Genomic DNA, 21,210 nt, shown 5'->3' on the forward strand with positions numbered 1-21,210 from the left:
CATTTCATAAGAACTGTTTCAGTTCTCACTGTCTTGGGTTTCAACATTTTTAGTTTCTTTCTGGGATTCAACTTGAAACATATTAATTTAAAATTGGATATAATTAGTTTAAATTTATACATGCAATTTGCAGTGAAATTGTCACCAGTGAGTTACAGATGGTTCAGTTAATGTAGTCAACATTTCAAGCAGCAGGTCTTGCCATTGTGCTCAGCTCTGAGACTTGAGCACCTGCTTTCCTATTATGGCTGTTGCAGCCCATGCGGAAGAGTGAGAAAAGTTCGCAGCTGTAGTAGAAGGAAAGGGAATGCAGTGCTGCTCTAGGGCTGCTGGTAGCCAGCAGCTCCTCTTTGTCTGAGAACAGGAAGCATTCCTCTCTAAAAATAACCTACTTGTCAGAAGGTTATTTGACATGCCTTATGTATCTCAACGATTTGCATTTTCAAACAGAAACAGCATTCTACCAACATTGCAGTAAACACTAAAGTTGTAACAGATCATGAGACGTGTAATGTAGTGTTGTTCAAAGTAATGTAAAAGCTAATGGCAGCTTGGACTAGAATAAACAAAAAAAATTATACTGCAAGTTACATTTTAGTGAACACTAGTAATATAATGACAGATGAGGCAAGGCTTAAAATATGGGTGTCATTTACATGTGAGAAGTTAAAAGTGGCCCCCTGGTTTAAAATAATGCTAAGATGCACCGAATGCTTGAAGAGGTGTGTCAAGCAGATGTAAGTGGCTTAAGCCATACTTGAAAATTTGTATAAATTAATTTCACTTACAACATTTTTGTCTGAATTTGTGCTCATAGTTACTATTTTCCTACTTAATGTTATCAATGTTATTATAACAGCAAAAATATGAAATGCCAAATTGAATAAGTAACTGGAATTTAAATATTTTTAACACTTTCATCATGATAGTGTTAACTTCACCTGATGTATCAAGGAAAGTGTTTGTTACTTCCACAAATGTTGGCCCCACCCTGCACATATGTCCGTGTGCATGTAAGCCTGGCAAGCACCAACCAACCTCTGCAGGGTAGAATATGGTGTTATTTTTTAAAAAGTACTTACGAATCACATTCAATTAGAAATAAATGTAAATTCTTGCATTTTCATGTCTTTAATTTTTATTCAACTTTACAGGCAGCTGAAAATGTAAAAGCCTAAAAATGTTCTTGACAAAATAAAAATGTCTTACAAAGCTTTAAGAAGACTTTATTTCACATTGCTTTTGGAATGCTTTCATGAGAAGGCCCAGTGTTTATCTAGTAGCAGTGGGAAAATACTGGGAAAACATCTGACAGGAGCCTTTAGAATTATAGTTATTTTACAGCTAATATTTGTGTGTAATGTAGTCAAGTATGATCTCACACTCTATTCTACAATAGGAGAAGTTCTCATCAACCATATGACAATGTGTTCTTAAAAAATATGCTGGCTGTATTTAGATATTATTTCTAGTCTAAGAAAATCTGCTTGGCTGTCATGCTACATATAATTTCTCTGTAATTCTTGGAATGGTCAAGCTTGTCATATTTTTATCTGAGTTGTGTAAGATGCTTATAGCTTTTGTTTTGCCATTCTGTTTTGCTAAGAAATGTGAATGGTGTCACCACTTTTCCTGCCTAGGTTGTAAATTAAAAGACAAGGAAATCATACTTTAAAAGAACCTTTTGGGAAATACAGTGGAATGCCATATTATTTTCATCATCTACTTTTTTATGAAAATTACTGTCTGAGAGCAATTTACTAGCAAAAGAAAACTGTGATCTTTAAAATAAAAAACATAGTAGAGGGAAGAAAAAAACAATCAACCCAAAAACTGTTAGCAGTGGTGAGAAACTCTAGCAAAAAACCAGTTTGCTTAGTTCATTTTCACGGTATCCAAATTGTTTAAGTTTCACAAGGAATTCCACTGTACAGGAATGAGAGACTACAAAGGGGCATGTGTCTGCTGTGCTTCTGAGTTGTGCTGTGCTGCTAGGGGTCTTCTGCAGCAGATAGTGCAGGTCTGGGTAGCATGGCAGTGGCTCAACTCTTTTCCATCACATCTCCCATTCAAAACAAGATTTCAAATTTCCTGCACCTGTCTGTGGGATCTGAGAAGAGAGATGTGTGTTTCCTAAATACAAGCTGTCAAAATGAGCAAAATTGACAGCTTTGTATGTTTTTCAGATTGCATACATCCTGGAATTTAAGTACTAAGGTAAAAAAAATCTTGATTTTTAGAAGTTGTCAAGTTCACAAAAGGGGAAATAATTTTGTAGGACCGTACCTATGGGTTTGCATAAGTTTATGGATTTGCATAAGTTTAATGGCTTTTTTTTGCGGGGAGCTGTTGGTCTAAAGCTGATTCTTGTAAATCCTGGCTTGATGAGAATTAGCCATTCTGCATAGAAACTCTAGTTCCCTGAGAGTACACTGTACTTTTTTTCAGTCACAGTCACTCTCAAAAACAGGTTGCTAGTCTCTCATCTGGTAGCTGCATCTTGAAACTGCTTGTGATTTCAAATGCAGTCACTTTTATACTTGCTTTTGGTAGGCATTCTCCAAATACACCGTCTTATGGCTAGCATAAATATTTTGTGACCCATGAGCTTTATGACCTTTGATTTGGATCCTGTGTGGTGCTGAGCTGCTGTAATTTGTTCCAAGAGGTTAATATGACAGACCAGTACTGGTAGTTAATCTGTATCATATAGTAATTTTAGCTTCTAGAAGTCTTTGGTACTCCAAGTAATAATCACAGAAAAATTTACCCAAGGAAGGTAGAAGTCTCCTGCTGTTGTTGTGCGTGTAGTCTATCTTATTATTACTATCATAAAGCAGTTCCCATGAAGTTGTGATTATTTTATCCATTGTAATGAAGATTTTGCTATTCTCTTTTGTTTGGATTAAATACAGTAATTAACAATGTAATGCAATACAGACTAAAATTAAAAGCTACCATATTTCAATACACTAGCCAAAAAGAAATACTGGCTGGTTTGCGTCTTATCCAGGCTTAGCATGGGGGAAATGTCTGAAGACTGATACTGTCAGAAGTGCTCTTTCCACATGTAGAACTCTTGTCTATAAGGTTGAGAAATAGAAGAGTGTACTTAGAGACTCAAAATTAAAAGCCTAGCATAGATCAGGAAAAATGTATTAGAATATCAGCATTGCTTTTGTAATAATAAATTCATCAGGTGATGGAGAAACTCCACTTGTGCAGGAATATTAATGTATTTTAGGGGCAATGCATCTGCAGTGAGTAGAGCTCTTGGCAACAAGAAAGGTTCGATGGTTATGTAAAAGAACAATGCGAAGGCAAGAAAATGAGTATGTTATCAAAGGTAAAATAAAAATTTAGCTGTCAGACTGAAAATAAAAGCATTAATCAGGAGACTTGACTGACCTGTTGATGAGCACAGAGCTTTATTAAGCAAAGTCATAGATATGTGTCAATCATAAATTGTTTATAGGACTTTATTTGTAGCTCTGAACCAAGTAAATCTTTCTTATTTTTTCAGAGTTGTTCAGCCACATCAACAGCAGATGTTTGAAGAAGATGACCTACCAGGAAGTGAAAATGAAGAGCAGCCTGGTCCATCTAAGAGGAAACGCCAGCCAAGTATGTCTGAAACAATGCCCCTGTACACTCTATGTAAAGAGGATTTAGAGAGTATGGATAAAGAGGTGAGCTTAACTAATTCTGACAGATTTTTAACATGGCGTATATTCTAACTTTCATTAAATTGCATGTATGTGAACTGACCTTGTATGCCACTATAGTAACTTTAAATAAAAGCCAGAGCAGACAAAAGTACAGCTCAGGCTAAAATGCAGTTATGTTCTGCAAAGCAGAAGGAATACGATGGTGTGTAAGTAGACCTCTAAAGTAGAAATTCATTTAAGAATAGCTTTTTCACATTAAACATGTTCTTGAATTTGCTCTGTGGATAGCTTTGCCATGTGTCACTTTAGAGTTGTTTTGCTTTGCTTTGTTTTTACAGTAAATCTCAAAATAATGTGGACAAAAATCAGTAGGATGGGATGGGAGAAGAGAGGTCTGCAGATGTAAAAGGCACAGACTGTATGGAAGACTGGGGAGACAAATGACAGCATGGGGCCTTATTATCCACAGACATGTAATTGCAATGTTGTTAATAGCTATAATTGTTTTGCAGGTGAAGGGAGCTTTCTGTTGCAGAGTGAGCTGCATGTCTTTTGTACAAAAGCACATTATTTGAAATTAATTGTGAACATCTAGCTGCTCACTTTTCACTTAACATTCTATCCACTTTTTTCAAATGAGCCACCATCTTACATGATATTAAATGATATGTAGAAGAAAAATTACCTATCACTGTGCACCATGTTTTCATGAATTTATCCTCTGTATGACTTTAGTATAAAATCTAGTGACCCTGGAGCTTGAATTCATCTTCAGGCTTGGATACTTCTTTGGGATGGGGACAGGAGCATATATCTTGCAATGTTCTTAGCAGTAAGTTCATTCCAAGGTTCTATAAAAGGCTTTAAGCTATCTTCAGAAAATTTATTACAAGTATAAGAAGGGAACTGCATACTTCCCTTCTGCATATTTTGCTAAAGAGACTTTATATACAGTACAGGGTAAATTTGAGATGGACTTTGAGAAGAGCTTTAAGCTGGTATTCTGGGGAAATGTCCCATAACTTTCAACTGTTGTGATGATCTCCTTTGAATTTCAGGTGGCTTGAGGCTTTTAGCTTCACCTGGTAAACTTTACCTTGGAGTTGACAACTTCTGATTTCTGTTGCTTTTTGTTCTGCGGTATTTTGCCCATTTTATCTCAGACTTTCCAAGAAGTATTTTAGTATTTCTCCTTGTCATGATACCAGTTCCTGAATCCATCTGTGCCTTCCATTTGTATTGTCAGTGATACCTAAAGACAATTGATGCTATGGGTCACCTTTATGATTTTATGTACTAACATTTTTTTCTAATCATGTTGCTTTTGAAAGATATTAATGAATTACTGATGCTGTGTGTGCACTGAGTCAAAAGGAAGTATGCATGTTTTTCAGACCCACTGCGTAAAGTATTTATCATTCTGTTTTTAAAGATGCTATTTAGAAACCTTGTAAAAAGTCTGACTCTTTTGGCAGCATTGGTTTTGTGATTGATTGCTCTCTGCTGCTACATTTATAACTAAAGAATTTAAAGTTTTGCTACTTCTCCTACAAGTATAAACATCTTAAATTACAATGATTTGTTCTTAAATTATGCTTTTGCTTAAGCAGCATATTGTGCTTGGAAATTAGACTACATGAACTTCAGAAAACTTCAGAAAAAAAGCCCAAATTCCAGTGAGTCTTTTTTTTCACACTTGGATTAGCTTTGGTTCCAGGAGTATGATTTGCGGTAAAAGTTGCTGCCAAAAGTTTTCCCTTCCATTAAGCCTCTGTTCCTTGGGCAGCTAAACCAGTAGTGGGGCTATGTTTGGGCTTGTTCAGTGCAGAGGCAGGGAAGGATTTTCTGGTATTTTAGCTTCCCAATATGATTTTATCAAGGATCAAATACTAGCACTGAGACATGGAGGAAGGGTGCACACAGGACATGCATCAGGGAGGTTGAACTGGACATGATAGTGCCAGCAAGTCATTGTCTCCTGGAAGCTGATTATAAAAGGCAAGGAAAACTTGGGACTGCTAGCATCGCCTTAGTAAAGGTGTTCACATGGACGCCAAGTAATTAAGCAGGATTTTATGGCATTGTGTGGATGTAGACTTAGGAGATTTCTTAGGAAACAGAGATGATGTGTGGTAACGTAGTCTATAAAAGTTTAGTGGAGTGTACACAGTAGAGTCTGCCATCAGGAACATTATCAAATAAAGTGAAAATAAGTTTAATAAGCCTCGCTAGTTGAGACCCAGTTAACTTTGGTCACACTGTGACTGTTTTAACTTCCAGAGAAAGGTGTTTGTCCCCACCTCATTCTTTATCAAAGCATGTTAAAAGTAAGAACCTTTCTGGAAGCAGATTGTCACTAAGAGATGTGAAATTTCTGCTTTTGCCACATAAATGCTTTTGCTTCATTTGCATGCATTCAAGTGGCTATGGCAGCCAAAAGAACTGCAGCTGACTGCAGACTACATGGTCAGAGTGAGGGAGTCTGTTCCAGTCACAGCAGTGATTTCTTGCTTCACTTCTCGGGTGCTCATGCTGAGGCTGTTTGGGTTAAGAGTATGTGTTTAAGGAGAGGGAAAGCAAGTGCCAGTGGGACTTGGCTGCAGTGTCAGCCACTCCAGGCTCAACTGCTGTATCTCTGCTCTTAGCCACTGTTGGTAATCATAAGACCCTGTGGCAAGCCAGCTGAGGGAGCTGGAAGGGACAGAAAAGACAATTTCCAGATTAATCTTCATTGTTTCCAGCTTCCTGAAATAACAATTGCTGCTGCATGAGTGCTATTGCTAGAAGCAGGCCGAAGATGGGAAGAGCTAGGAATAAGTGTGAAGGCAGAACTGCATTTAAAGCTTTAAAACTGCATCCTCAGTATTTTTACTGAATTCCTTCACAAATTCAGATAAGATCAAAAGGAGTCCTTTAGCTTTAGGGACTGGGATTTTTTAAAATTAAATAGGAAATGCAGGCATTCATATATACTGTTTCTATGGGTCTAATTAGCAATAAATAACTCCTTGCAGTTAACATCTAATGAAAATATTGCTTTTTCTGCAAAAATGTATGAAAGGCCACACAGCCCCAGGTAATACAGAATTTACATGTAGTTTATATGTGGGAGAGTTTTATTGGAAGTATCAAAATAGAAGCTGATAAAGAGAATTTAATTATTATATATATCCAAATTAAATTCCTTTCCTTCCTTAACCTATTTGAAAGTGTTTGTCACTTTTCCTAGTAAAAAATCTGTAGCTCTTCTGCTGTTCCATAGGGAAGAGCCACTGTGCATAAGCATCTCTTTAAATTTGATCTTGCGTAGATTTTTTTATCTTCTCCTGTTTTTTCCATTGTACTTGTGCTATGCATACCAAGTAAATCAAAGGAAATGAATGGCATTTCAGCTCTTGGGTTGCAGTTTAAGGTCACTTAGCCTTTTGTATCTTTTTCACTGCCAAAGATCTGGGAGATCAGATCCAATGGTAGCTTCCTTTCCCTCTGACATGGACTGTTAGAATTTTAGAACATTGGAAGCACAAAAGTATTCAGTGTAATAGAATTGCCATTCAAAGGGCAATTGCCAAATCAGAGTAAGTGCATAAGGAATGTATCCCTACTTGGGAAATGTGCAGCCTCCTGGTGCTGCTGCCTCACAGTTGAGAGAATGTTTTTCCCTTTTTCTGTACTAACCTGACACAGGTGTGTTCCAGCTGATTGCTGCTGTTTGTCTCTGTTATGACACAGTAAAGGCAGCAGAATTAAATGCTACCAGTCAAATTAGCTTGTTTATAGTCACTTTTACAGGACTGGATAATTTTTTACTTCAAAATAACTGGCTATATCCTACATAACCTGCAAAAGATCATTCCATAAAAAAGCTATTTATATAGAATTGTATCTAGTATTCTGTAATCTTCACCAAAGAAAAATCTTTCAAGAAATAATTTCCAATCAATGAAATGCAGTCAGTAACTAACTATAAGCCTCTTGTCCCTAATAGCTGTTCCAGGATGACTTTTGTTTTTTCAGGATCAATTCTATCATTTTACAGGGAAGTTATCTACTTTTGCTTTCATTTACTGTGTTGGAAAGTAACTGTAGCAGAAAGTAACTGGGCTGTCAGGTCTTCTTGTTCCCCCTTTAAGCAGCAACGGACTTGCTCACCTGCAGGAGCTTTTGTTACTCGCTTGGGGTGGGACTTTGTGGCATTGTCATCCTTTGCCAGGGGTAGGTGGAAGCTCCTGACCTTTCAGTCACTGCAATGTGTAGTTTACTGAGAAAAAAACAGAAAGTGGAATGAAGACTTCAATGAATTTTATTTGTTTTCAGAAATAAGATCTATTAACTAAAGCAAGTTGCACAAAGGAAGGGAACGACATTGGAACCACATGAAGACATACATGTGTCCTTCCATTCATAACTGATTGTCTCCGTACAGGATGCCATGTAGCTCTTGTTCCCAGAGGTTCGTGATCCCATGGATCATCTTGTGAGCCTATTTCTTCAGAACGGATTGCTAGTTCCTTTTTATTAGGGATCATTTTCTTCTAAATTTGTATTCCTAAATTATATTTGGAGAAAACCTTATGACTGGGATAGCATCATGCACAGTTACTTAGTTAAGGTGATCTAATCCTAACAGTGTTGTGTTCTATGTGTTATAAATAAGCTGTTTGTTTTTACCTACTAATTGCTTCTTGATGGACCTTGACTTTGTTTTTCTGTAGAATGTATTCTTCCTTCATAGGTATTTGTTGCAAATACAAAAGGTGATTTTTAGCCTCATGCATCATGCTAGCTTCTTTTAAAAATTTAGTCAGTTTTATATAATCTTAAAGATTTTCACTTTTTTAATAAATGTCCCTTTCATAATTACGTTGACGTTCTTGTGTATGATAAATTACTTCACCATGAAATAAGTAAACAAGGTCAAGAGTTTTTATTCCTCTCTTCGTTTTGGCTACAAACTATTCTCATCTGTTTTTTCTAGAGCAATGGTTGTCAGTACAGTCCTCTTACGGTATTTTTCAGGTCCTTTCTAATTCACCAGTCCATGGAAAGAGTAGAAATGCCTAGCAAGAATCTAAGATGCTCCATTTTATAAAATGTCAGAGATAAAGGAAAAAGAAATTACGCTGAGCTGAGCTCAAGATCCTGCTCTCAGTTGCTCATATCTCAGCTGCTGCTATATCCATGGTAACAGTATAAGGCAGACAGCCATAGGTCTTCATATATGTCAGTACTTTCAGGACCAGTCCTTGACAGGTGCCAGTAGGGGTTTCACCATTGGGAAGGAAGTTGAAAATGAATTTCCAGTAAGGCAGTAAGATTTAACAAGTTCAGTTAAGCAGAAAGATTTCTGTTTGTTTTGCAGTACCTTCTCATCCAGGAGGGCCCAGGATTACTAACATCCTGGAACAGGTGTGCACACATAGTTTACTAGCTGCCTGATGCTTAGGTTTTTGTATTTGTTACTGTGGTTTGGTCGTGGTGTTTGAGAGTAGCATCTATGTCTTGTCAAATGTCATTATCTCTGCCATCTAAGGTAAAATATTTTGCTGGTTGAAATTCCTCTCAGTTTGGGACTTGGGACAGGGGAAGTGAGGGATTGAATCTGATACCAGTCCAACCTCTAGCTTTCCCATCTCTCACTTCAGTTAGTGGAGCTGCAGAGATTCCTACCATCTGGTTGGGACATGTGGTCAGCAGCTGCAAAGTGACCACATTGCAAAGGTATGTTCTGTGCATGAGTGCATTTAAGTATACAGATTTTTTTTGAGTGGGAATTGCCTAATGAACTACTTTGGCATTAATTGTTCTGTTCTGTGGATTTGGGACGTATTCTGCAAATTATTTTCCTTTAATTGAGTTGTAATTTATATGCCATACACAAAAACTGAAATTGCAACATTCTGCTCTTACATAAGGCCACTTATGCTCTTACATTTTGTCACTCTGCATTTTGCTTTTATCTAAGCAAATTTATCCCTTAATTTCTGGTTTGTATTTCACATTAGTGACTGTACCATGCAGTGAATTAGGAGGGAGTGTTTTTCTCCTTCAAATTGTTGAAAACTATTATCTCAGTAAGTGGTTAGCCTCTTGGTTAGTTAAAAAGTACTAATTTAATGTGGAGAATGTGGTCTCCAGAGCAAATAATAGCTGCCTAGGCACCCTTGGACAATTATCTTCCACATTAATGGTTCTTTGAATTTCCACAACTACGTTTCTCATACAGATTTTCTTGTTTGACACCTTAGCATGTACTATGTCATAAACTGTGCAGATGCTAAATTTGGTTAGCTTCTTATAAATTGTACCTTTTTTTGAAGGAAAAAGAATAAGCCTGTGTATATGCTTCCTGTTAGTGATTATCATCCAGGTACCTTGGCCCTTGGAAGTGATGAGGTCTTGTTTTGCAGTTGTCCAACAACTTTCACTCTAACTGGACTTGTAAAAACAATTAAAAACTATTAGTGAAAGTACATGTACTGAAAAGTAAGAAAGGTAAACGTGCTGCTCTTCATCGAGACAGACTATTAGGAAAAGGATTTGCTAAAGCATCTTCTGATATAAGCAGACCTGAGGAGGCTGGTCTCAGTCCATTGGTGCTTCCTCATGCTGTTTCCTTATTGACAGCCCTATTGTCACCTTCCTTCACTTGCTGACTCTCACGACCCCACTGGCCCCCCATGCTCTCAACAGCTTTTTGTTCCACTGTGGAGTGCTTATTACCAAATGGCTTAACCCAGCAAGACTACATGTGCTGCTTGCCTTCTTTCACTGGGAGATGAATTTTCTGGAGAGAAATGGTGAGGGTGCAATGCTACGAATCAGGTTGCTGGTTTGTCTTCATGAACAAGTAAAGGCTGGCTCATGCACCAAGAAATGTGATGTGGTTTTTTAAGGAGTATAGGTTAAAGCAGTTGTATAAGAAGGAAAGTATATTTACTGCGTCTCCCCTGTTTTACAGTTTTGATATTCACTGTTCTCTAATATGGTTAAATAATACAGAAGTAATTGAGCATTAAAGTTAAAGCAATTATTTCACCCATATCTCATCTGATTAGTAGAGAAAACTGAGTAAAGTTTTCCAATACGATTTTAATAGTTTGACCATGAGAATCAGCAGACTAGAATTAAGATACCGGTACAATGCATTGCAGAGATGGAAGATGAGCACTTAAAAGAAGCTGGCCATCAGTAATTTGTTTCTGCCTTGTTTTGCTTTGAAGATTTCATTTTCGACCAGAAAATGGAAACTAGTGGAAAAAGCAGCTGTTTTCCTGTTTTGTTTTTCTGCCTTTTGTTTTTCTTAAGAAAATCTATGCTGGTCATGCTTAAATTGTAAAACATCCTGACCAGAAACATTGAAACTCTGATTGTTATTCACCTAATAAAAAGAACACCAAAATATATGTAGTGTAGATAAGGCTACACATTAAACACATGTTTACCTATTTTTTTGGTTGGATATCTCTCTACAGACCATTAGTTGATGCACTAATTGCACAGAGCTGATTGGCTGCTAGTTTTGTTTAAGAGGGCATCATGGTTCAAGCTTGCTTAGCACTTTTTAGAAATGTTTGGAAAGAGGCTTTTTTATGTAATACCATGTTTTACAAGGAGACAACTCATTACCAAAATAGGAAAAGGATTTTTATCGAAGTTGATCTTATCTCAAGTAGGCAATCAGTTGTGGATCACTTCTGCTTTTCTGTACAGATTGCTTAGAAAATACTACTTAAACACAGTTTTTTTGGTGTACTTGTATGTCTTATTTTCGTTTTAGAGTTACTTTTTTTTAATTTGTATGTCATGAGGAAATACGTGAAACACACAGTAACTTTTTGGCATTCAGATGACGCATGGTATATCTGCATTTCATAGATGAAAATGGAGAGTACCTATATATGTAAGAATTAGTTTAATGGCAGTCATGACAAGTTGTTAATTAAAATATAATACTTTTGAGCAAAATGAATGGGATCAAACAAGTTTTTGGCTGGTCAGGCTGTTAAGGAGAAAATAAAAGAAAACATTTTAGAGAAACGCAGAATAGGCTGAGTAGGAAAGGTCCCACACGGATCATCAAGTCCAGCTCCTGGCCCTGCACAGCACCATCCCCAAGAGTCACACCTCATATTCAAGTGTGTTGTCCAAACACTCCTTGAACTCTATCAAGCTTGGTCCTGTGACCACTTCCATGGGGAGACTGTTCCAGCACCCTGCCACCCTTTGTAGTGAACAACCAAAATATCCCATGACATGACTTCAAGCCATTCCCTCTTTTTTATTGAGACTTCACTTATATTATGCCTGCTTTATTTGTATGCTAAGTACAAATAGATATTAATAATGGGCTGCACCAAGTGGACATCAACTAAAGAAGTAGCCATGCTTGCTTCAGCACTGACTTCTTTTTGAGGAATCTGATAAAACTCAAAGTAATCAGACTGATGGATTGTCAATAGAAAAACAGGGAAATTCAGGCAAAACTTAGTCCATGATTGGTCAGATTTACTTGTCAGCAAAGATCCATCTTATGTAGTCTTCATACTTTCCTGATTCAATCAAGAGTTGATTAAGATCCTCTGTCATTCCCCCAAAGGTGTTGACAAAATTGTTTCATTGTACGTTTGGGTTTTAGGTTTCTTATTCCATGCTGCTATCATTATGTTAAGCATAAAGTAAAAAATATTATGCAAATAAGGATAAATACTGAGCTCTGTGATACTGCAGATATGAAGTTTCTGACTTTTAAACTATACCTGATTTTATAGCAAATGTGTTATTCTAATGTTACTCCATATAAAATGGAAAGTAGTTCTATAGAGCTTCCATCTCTAGAATGTATATACAAGGTATTGGTTTATTCTATAGGGAAGAAGGCTTTTCCATACATTCTGTGAAGGTTTTTCAACCAACTCTGGTAGTACATAATGTCTCTGCCTGGGCTTAGTAAGGAGAAGCTCAAAGCCTTTTTCAGCTGTTTGTTTACTCAACAAAATGGGATAAAACCTCTTTAAATAGAGTTCAATAACCTTATTTTAACATATAAGTCTACCTCCATATGCTAAATGAATTGCAGCTAGGCTGTCAACACTAATTGGCCAGAGTTAAAAATGAGTTGCGTGAGCCATGGTAAACAATTTGCAAGCTGATCCCTAACATAATTCTGAGCAGCTGCACATAGGGCCTGATTGAGCCTCATCAGGACTCTAACATGCTTTTACATTTAAATTTGAGCTGTTACTCTCCATGAGGTATATTTAAAGGTGTCTGCTCAAGTCCCAGTCTAAGTCTGAACTATTTTTCATAACTATTTTTTCTGTTTTATCAAGATCTTCTGATACTTGTATTTCAACATACAAAGAACTATAGAGCTGCAGTATAGCATAATGTATGTTAAATGCTATGAAGAATCTTTGCAAACATTTGCATAATGCTAGTCTGCTAGCAAATTTAATTTGTGATTGAAATTCCTGGCGATAAAAATGTAAGTCCATTTTGGTAGCACAAAGGCAGGGTTATTTCTACATACAGCGTTGAAGGACAGTTTAGTTTATGCTTTTTGATCAGCTGATCTTGATGAGTTATCATAAGGTGACTTAAGTGTTAAATTTAACTTATGCATAAATGCATTTGCTTGCTTCAGAGACATTTTCAAGAGAAAACATCTCTGCTTCGGTAGTCTTTTTTCTTTTAGGTGCCAGCTTCAGGCACACTGAATACAGCTACTCTGTGTGATAGTCCTTCCACTCCTGTGTCAGCATCACTGTTTCCATTCCATGTACAACTTTAACAGAGGTTAGGAAAAGCTGTAAAACTTGAGCCCCCTACTGATATACAAAATTCTCTGCAGCAGTGAGTTGCAAAATGAATAATTACCCAGATGGCTGTGCTGCAGTAGCTTTTTCATGTCTACAGTAGTGGCATTAATTTGAGATCTTGAGAGAACACCATTGTTACTCTGTATTGTTTTAGAGTTTGTATATGAGCTTGCACTTTCCAATTGCCATGGGTCACAGACAGTTCTGGACAATATTCCCTGGTACTCCTTGTAGTAAATATGATGATACTGCTTTCTCAGAGATGAACACAGACAGCTGCTTATCCCAGATATTTCAATGCTTCAACATCAAACTTGCTTCATCCCAGAGGTATTGAGGACTGACTGTAGCTATCATACCATGATACAGAGATCATATCAGAACCTGCATGGTATTCAATCACCTTAATATTGAGCTTGTTGTAGAACAGACCACTCTTCAGCTGCTGGGCTTATCTTTCACTGTACTATGGATTGCTTCTTGACATTCCTCCCCCTTCCACAGCCCCCTAAATATCCTAGGCTAGCCCAGACATCCAAGGCTGTGAGGGGAGGAATATCAGGAGATGGCAAAGATTTCCAAAAGAGGCTCTTACCCCAATATATGTTGGTTCAGCTCTCTTTATTCTGTGATGTCCATGTGGAGAGCAGGGAAAAAGAGGACAAAAAGGAAATGGCAGGGGTTTATCTAGACTTTGGACAGGGTGGGCTTCCCTGGCTCTCTGCCAACCGTGTTGGGGTAGGAAGGAGGGGTCCAGGTTTATCTTGATCAGAGTCACAGGGTCCCGGAGAAGGGGAAATAGAGTGCCCATGAGCTCACTGTAACACTTTCTTTTGTTTTTTCATTAACTTACTTCATGCCTAATTCTTGCTGTTGAGTAGGCTTGCTGTGCAGGGTGCTTCCACATACAGTGCTCATATTTCAGCATTACTTCACTTAAAAGCTACGTGCTTGTCTGTACAGAGTTGAGCAGTCCAATTGCCCAGTTCAGTAGAAACTGTTTCAAAACTGCTCTGCCTTCACTCTCTTAAATTTCTCATAAAACCAGAAATCGTTTTCTCCAATACTTATTATTTGAGGTGGTTTTGTTAGCTTGAGCACATTAATAACTATCTCTTGGTTCTTGTAATAATAAAACCAAGCTAATCAGGCTTATTGAAGAGGGAAGTTCACTGATAAATAATGCTTCATGAAGCCAGCTGATGTCTGCCAGTGCTAAGTTAAAATTAGCAAATAAAGGCAGATCCAGGCTGGCTTACCCATCTTTAGGGGTGGGTTTGTTCATAGTATGTGTGAATAAATCTATACTGAACACAGATATTAGTGTTTTTATAGCAGTGATTTTGAGCTAGTATGCCCTATTGTGTCCCAGGTGCTCTACAAATCGATAGTTTGAGTTCCTTTATAGCTGTGATAACTGCAGAAAGCTTTTGCATGCAGGTGAATGAAAGCAGTTTTATGTCTGTCTTTTGTTCTCACCATAATGTTTTCAATTTCACTTAGACTATGACTTCTGAACAGCTTTATATCCTGCTGAACAAGAAGTAAAGGAGTTCAACATCTGAAAAGGAAAAAAACCCTTATTTTTCTCTGAAATATGTATGTAGTGATGAATATTCAGCCTCTCTAAGCAAAAGGTATGCTTTCAGTTAACCTTGGGATGGTGAAACCCAGCACTGTGCTAAGAGAGAATATTGTTAAAATGTGATAACAAGGATTCATTGAGAGAAAGCTTTGAAAGGTGAGATACAAAAAATGGGGGGGTGGTGTGCACATTATATCAGCAACTCTTTTTATGCTTTTATGTATCTTCTTTTTAGGGTGAGGATTGCATGGGTTCTTATATCTTCTGAAGTAAAGTCCATAATTATGGCTGTTGTTCTTCAACGTTTTCTGATCATGACTGTGCAATATGGGGCTGCATTTCTGATTGCAGCATTTCAGAAGTTTAGTATTTGCCTCTGAGCTGAAGCACATTAGCACCCCAAAGGTAGTTTAAATGATCTGTAATTCAGGTTGAAGTGTTTGGAAATTAGTTCAAATCAAGTTTCCTCCCACTCTTTGTTTTTTCATTGTAATAGAATAACCAAATGGGTTAAGCCCTAAATGCTTCTCAGCAGTTTTCAAGGATAATGTGCTAAGTGTATTTGTAGGTTGGCTACACTATTAACTAATGCCTTTGAGGATGACTTGAAAGAGAATATGTAGATTAGTGTCCTAGTACTTCTTTCATAAAAGCTGAGATTTTCTGTTTAGAAATGCAGGCTGTAAAAACCTGGATCATGTCTCATATTAGGAAAAAAAAAATGCTATTTTAAATTCCATCCACCAGTTCCACAGGCATTTCCAGATAAAATAGTGAGTATATATTGAGAACTGTCCCATTCTCTTTCAAAAACTATTTGGGGTGTCCATGCCTATTCAGACCTGCCTCTCTGCATCAGAAAGAAACTCATCAGCTGGGCCAGAGCTCAAGTGAGTTTTAGCAGTAGATGACACTTTGCCTAGCTAGGTGCCTAGGAATCCCATTGCTTACTAGGTTTGGGCCATCAGTATGCTGTCCTCTACAAAATGCTCATGCAGGGGATCACTCCAATAGATGTGTTTAGCATCCATAGATTCTTTTGTGGTTTTAAGTTAAACTGCATGAGAGCAGATAGTGTCAATAGGTCACTTGATGGTATTTTGGTGTTCAAAAATAGTTGTAAAATGAAGTTTATGTCCAGAAAAGGCTTGCTCTGAAGGACTGATTAGAAACAGTACAAGGGGACTAAATATTTTTGTGCTTAATTATTTTTACTCGAATTGCTATGTCTTTATATAACCTAAATAATATAAAACCAGGTTAGGAGCTCAGAAATTGTGTAATTCCTTGATAGTAACATACTGCTATCATGCTGCCCTCAGCACTTCATTAGCAGCTTCGGACTGATATTTCCCCTTGGCAGTGAAGTGTCGGAAAAGATCACTCAGAGTCTAGGCTCTGTGCCCACTTAAATTGCCATGTGTCATTTTTAATAGAATGTTAGAATTTCTAACCTAATATGTCAGTGGTGTTTTATGACCATATTTAAACAATTTGTGCAACTGTTTTTTCATTAGCAAATTAGATTAATATATTTTTATAGAAATCTAGATTGTGCATGTGTCTTGCTAAATCTCTAGGAATAAGAAGAAAGTTACGACAACTTCTGGTAAAACTGTGCTTCGGTTAATAGCGAGACTGATAGTTCTTAGAGTCTTGCAAAATTACAAGACAAAGCTGTTCTTTGCTGTGTATCAGCAAAGCATATTTTCTACTTTAAAGAAAAGGTAGCTTTGACAACAAAAAGTATGATACTGTCTTGTTTTAAAACAGGTGAGCAGTACAGCTGTAGGCTGCTTCAGCTTTTTAACCTGTTGCTATAAATTTTTGCAAGATGAGAGCTGTAGGGACACATGCATGCAGTGAGCTGAAATCCCTGAAATGTCCACCTGTGTTAAACAAAAAGTGATACTTCTAGTCTTTCCCAAGCTTTTTTTGTTTGCTGGAAAAAGACTACAGTGGTGTTAATCTTTGTTCATCTTACACACTTGATAGTTTCCATGAATTAAGGTATACCAAAGATGTATTTTTATAATTTTCTCTTTGTTCCTTTCTCTTCCCTCTAGGAGTTTATGTACATTAGTATTCTGTTCGTATAGCATCAACAGACTCTCTAGGTATTCTAGTCTCTGGATATTTAGATAGTGCTCATTTCTGCAAAAAGCTCTAACAGAGCTCTAAAAGCTCTGTTTAAAGCTCTAACAGAATTTGAGTGCAACAGACTATCACCTGGGGACTCACTAACTGCGTCATTTCTTTAAGGTGAAGGTTTGCCTAAAGTGAAATTTTGGAACACTTTAGGCAAGGACACTTGGTAATATGTAGCACTTGAGCATGCAGCTTGAGTTTCTGTTCAATTGTGGGGTTTTTTTTTTTGTTTTGTTTTTTAAGACTTGAAGGTAGAGGTAAACTTGAAAGATCGCCCAGTGACACATATTTTACTCTTCAGAAGAGAATTTGCTGATAATACCAATCAGTTCATTAGATTATGAAATTCTGTATTGGTCATAAAAGGCGTATGGTAATACTTTAACATAACTTCTCCAGGCCATTGGTCTGTTCCAGTCTTCTGCTACTGAGATTGTGGCTACACATTTAATGGAAATCCTTCTCCAAAGTCTCTTTGCAGCTGCTTTTTCCCACTGTGGTGTACTGTTACTGCTTGTGTGTTTGTGTAGGCCTAAAATGAAGTGGGACAGAAGTAGTGTAGCTAAGCGAAACCCAGCTTAAAGCAGTTGAAGGTCACTAAGTTGCTGCTGTCTCTGAGATGTCACAGAACGAGCAAGGAGATAAAAAAAAGCTTTTTCTGACCAGCTTTGGTTTCAACAGGATGCATTTTAATTTACATGTAGTCATCCAGGGCATACAAGTCTATCTCTAACTTCATTATATGGGAAAGAAATCTCATAAAAGCTTTTTTCTAAGGTTTGGTAATATTCCCTAAACTGTTTAGAGCAATTGTTTCTCAATATACCAAAATAGATATAATAACACTGGCAGCTTTGATATTCTAACCTGAAGTATGCCTTTATCAAAATCAAGATAGGACAAACATAGTTCTCAGTGCATGGAGATTTAAATAGAGGAAGAGTGCTTCTTCTGTTTAATCATGAACAAGACTAGTCATTTCTGATATTTCTGATTCATCTGTTGCTCTGATGAGTGGATGGTAATTGTGGAAGTGAACAGTGAAATCAAATCTGCCTTGAAAGTGTTTGAGACAGAGGGGTATTGGACACTTGCATAAATGTATTGTGTGACTCTAAAAACTGAGTCAGGAAATTGAAAGGAGAAAAAAGTGCTCTAATCTAATGCTAAAGAAAAAAAAAGCAGATGAGACAGAATGTGAAAGACAAGTTCTTCTGAGGTTACTCAGGAGAAATGGGACTGAGTTACATCACACAGTCTCCCTTAAATTTTATGTACTGAGGGACAACTTAGCCTAATTCACACAGCTTGTTCTTCCAGTGACATCTTAGTATAAGAAAATTTTTTGTTTCAAAGTGACTTAAATTCAGCCCAAATTTCTTATAGACTGTGTCTATTGTAGGAAAGTTTAATTGCTCACATGTATTATGCCCTAATATCACCTCTCAAAAGCATGGTGAAATACTTGCTAGCTTTTTTGGAGACATGGGTGGTAATGTCTTGCTCCTCAGTTAACTGTATCTAAACATTTGGCTGGTAGGAATAAACATAAAAAATCTTTTCAGTTCATTGAGGAAAAAAGTGAAAAGTTTTCATATACGGTAGAAAAAATTAGGATCAAAACTAAGTTAATAATTATTAGACTTCCCCAAATTTAGAAAAAAAATTGTGATGTCAAACTAAGTGGATTCTTTTCTGTGCAGTAAGGTCATGGTGCGAGCCACAGTTGCTTATAGCTATGAGTGACGTGAAAAATCATTTGCTGCTCAGGAGGCAGTGTTCTGTTCCCTGTGTCAGCAGAGGATTGCTTCCCTGCAAAGAACCCCAGGACAAACCTCTTTTAACTGCTTGCTTTTTTGCCCTACCTAAGGCCAGAACTTTTCATAAATAATGGTCAGTAACAGATTAAAAATACATTCGTTCTCTGAAGGGTAGCTATAGATCGTGCTCTTACTCACTGGCCCTTAATTTACATTTTTGGAGCCTTTTCTGGAATTTTGGCATGGATCTTTTCAGTAGTCTAGATTGATGATTAATTGCATTTAGCAGCCACAGAGCTCCTATGTATGCTAGGATGTCATTCTTTCAGAAATGCTGCAACCAAAGGAACAGAGGGCTTCACACTCGCTGCCTCCAGTGGGCTCAGGCTGTCTCCTCTCCATCCCAGCCCTAAGCTGATGGGCAGGGAAGGTGGAATTGAAATGCTGTTCTTGTTTTCAAGTGGTTCTAGTTGAGTCTGGCCTCCTGGGTAGGTGAATAACTGTATTCTGGCCGCACAGGTTTTTTTGGTTTTTTTTTTAATCTTAGACATCACCCTTTGAAAAAAAAATTGCAATGAAGATTTACAGGCCTATTGCTATTTAACAATCTTTTGGCAGAGGATTTCTTTTGAAAACAGAATAAAGGAAAGGAAGATTAGAGTTATGGATGGCTTTATAATTGGGAAAAAGACAGTTTTCAGGCTCCAGTGATGTCCCTGACTCAGAAAGGCTTTGGATAAATGATTGTATTATCTCCCTTGAGACATTTTCTCTTTAGAGTCTTTGAATTAAAAAATTGTTAATATTAAAATCAGTAACTTCTAGTCCATATGAATTTAATTTAAATTTCACAAATTAGTAGTTAGGAATGGGCTTTTTCCTCTTTCCAGCATCAGTGAAGTGTTACCAATTTAATGAAAGACAGCAATTTTCATTATACTAATAATCAGAGAATCATAAAATGGTTTGGAATGGAAGTGACTTAGGTCATCTTGTTCCAGCCCCCCTGCCATGGGACACAGATCATCTTGTTCCAACTTCCCCTGCAATGGCCAGGAGCACCTTCCATTAGATCAAGTTGTGCTGAGCCCCATCCAGCCTGGCCTTGAACACTTCCAGGGGATATGGCATCCACAGCTTCTCTGGGCTGTTCCAGCAATTCACCATCCTCACACGGAAGAATTCCTCCTCATAGCCAATCTAAATCTGTCCTCTTTCAGCTGAAAACCAATCCCCTTGTTCCATAACAAAATTTATGTTTCAGAAAGACTTTGGAATCCATAAGTCAGCACTTGAGGCACCCTAATTATCAAGGAAGGATTGCGCTTTGTGCTTCTTTTAGCAGTTCCACATATTTGTTCTAGACATCTTATGAATGTTTATGAGATTTCCACTCAAATCTAGACATTGATTTCAAGGTGGGAAACTCAAAGTTTTAAATTACATTCTTTGAAGAATCAATTCCATTCAATCATAAACAAGGATACAGGATTGTTACTAGTGCTTTCTAATGACAATATTGGTATGCAATCTCTAAGTGACATTTTATTTCATTCTAATCAAAGTACTAATTGCAGGAGTAAAGCCCAAATATAGTGAATTGTGCAGCTGTAGTTGCAGTTACCTTGCCTTTTCAATTGCAAAGAGTAAGTGGTCACATTATCTGAGGCAGTGGGTTTTGGTTTTTTCTCTTCAGAACAGCATTGTAGGAGCACAGTCTATTGCCCAGGGCTGCAGTTAAATTGTGATGGCATTGTAGCCAGTGCTGTCAGCAGCACTGGGAACTCCAGCTATGGGGGCTGCACTGCCACTTCATTTCTCATCAGGGTCCCTGTGCAGCCTCAAGGGATTGCAGCGGGGCTCCTTGTAAGTAAATTCCACACATGATGCTTTTAAATTGCTGGTTTTCAAGTTTGAGCATAGAAACTATGCTCAGTATCGAGCCAAGGCTTTTTCTTCTCGCATAATTGCTTTTCATCCTGAAACTTGAAGGTTATTACCAGGAGCTGCTAATATTTCTATGTGCAGTTTAATAACAGTAGGTGAAAATAATTCCAGTCCATGAGTGGCACAAGTTACAGGTTTGGTTTTGCTCTCATTCTAAAGACCTGACTTTGAATATAAGTGAGAAATCTGTTTACTGCCTAAACTAAAAAAAGCTACCTGTGGTTAGTGCCCTTTCATAGAGGAAAAAGGCAATCACCTCCCACTCAAAAATATACCATAAA

The 21,210-nt window shown here is 37.4% G+C and overlaps 1 protein-coding gene across 8 annotated transcripts in view; it reads left to right on the forward strand.

The window, feature by feature from the left end:
• The window catches only part of CTDP1 (CTD phosphatase subunit 1), a 95,948-nt gene that overhangs the window by 41,260 nt on the left and 33,478 nt on the right, over positions 1-21,210 (forward strand). For 5 of the 8 annotated variants that reach the window (XM_085571547.1, XM_085571548.1, XM_085571549.1 and 2 more), the window contains one exon: positions 3,524-3,689. In XM_085571547.1, the coding sequence (XP_085427673.1) occupies positions 3,524-3,689 (166 nt within the window). The other 3 variants (XR_014952757.1, XR_014952758.1, XM_085571550.1) reach the window with 3 other exon arrangements.

Source organism: Lonchura striata, chromosome 2 (genome assembly GCF_050655825.1).
Source record: "Lonchura striata isolate lonStrDom1 chromosome 2, ASM5065582v1, whole genome shotgun sequence".
In the NCBI taxonomy this organism is placed as follows: domain Eukaryota; kingdom Metazoa; phylum Chordata; class Aves; order Passeriformes; family Estrildidae; genus Lonchura; species Lonchura striata.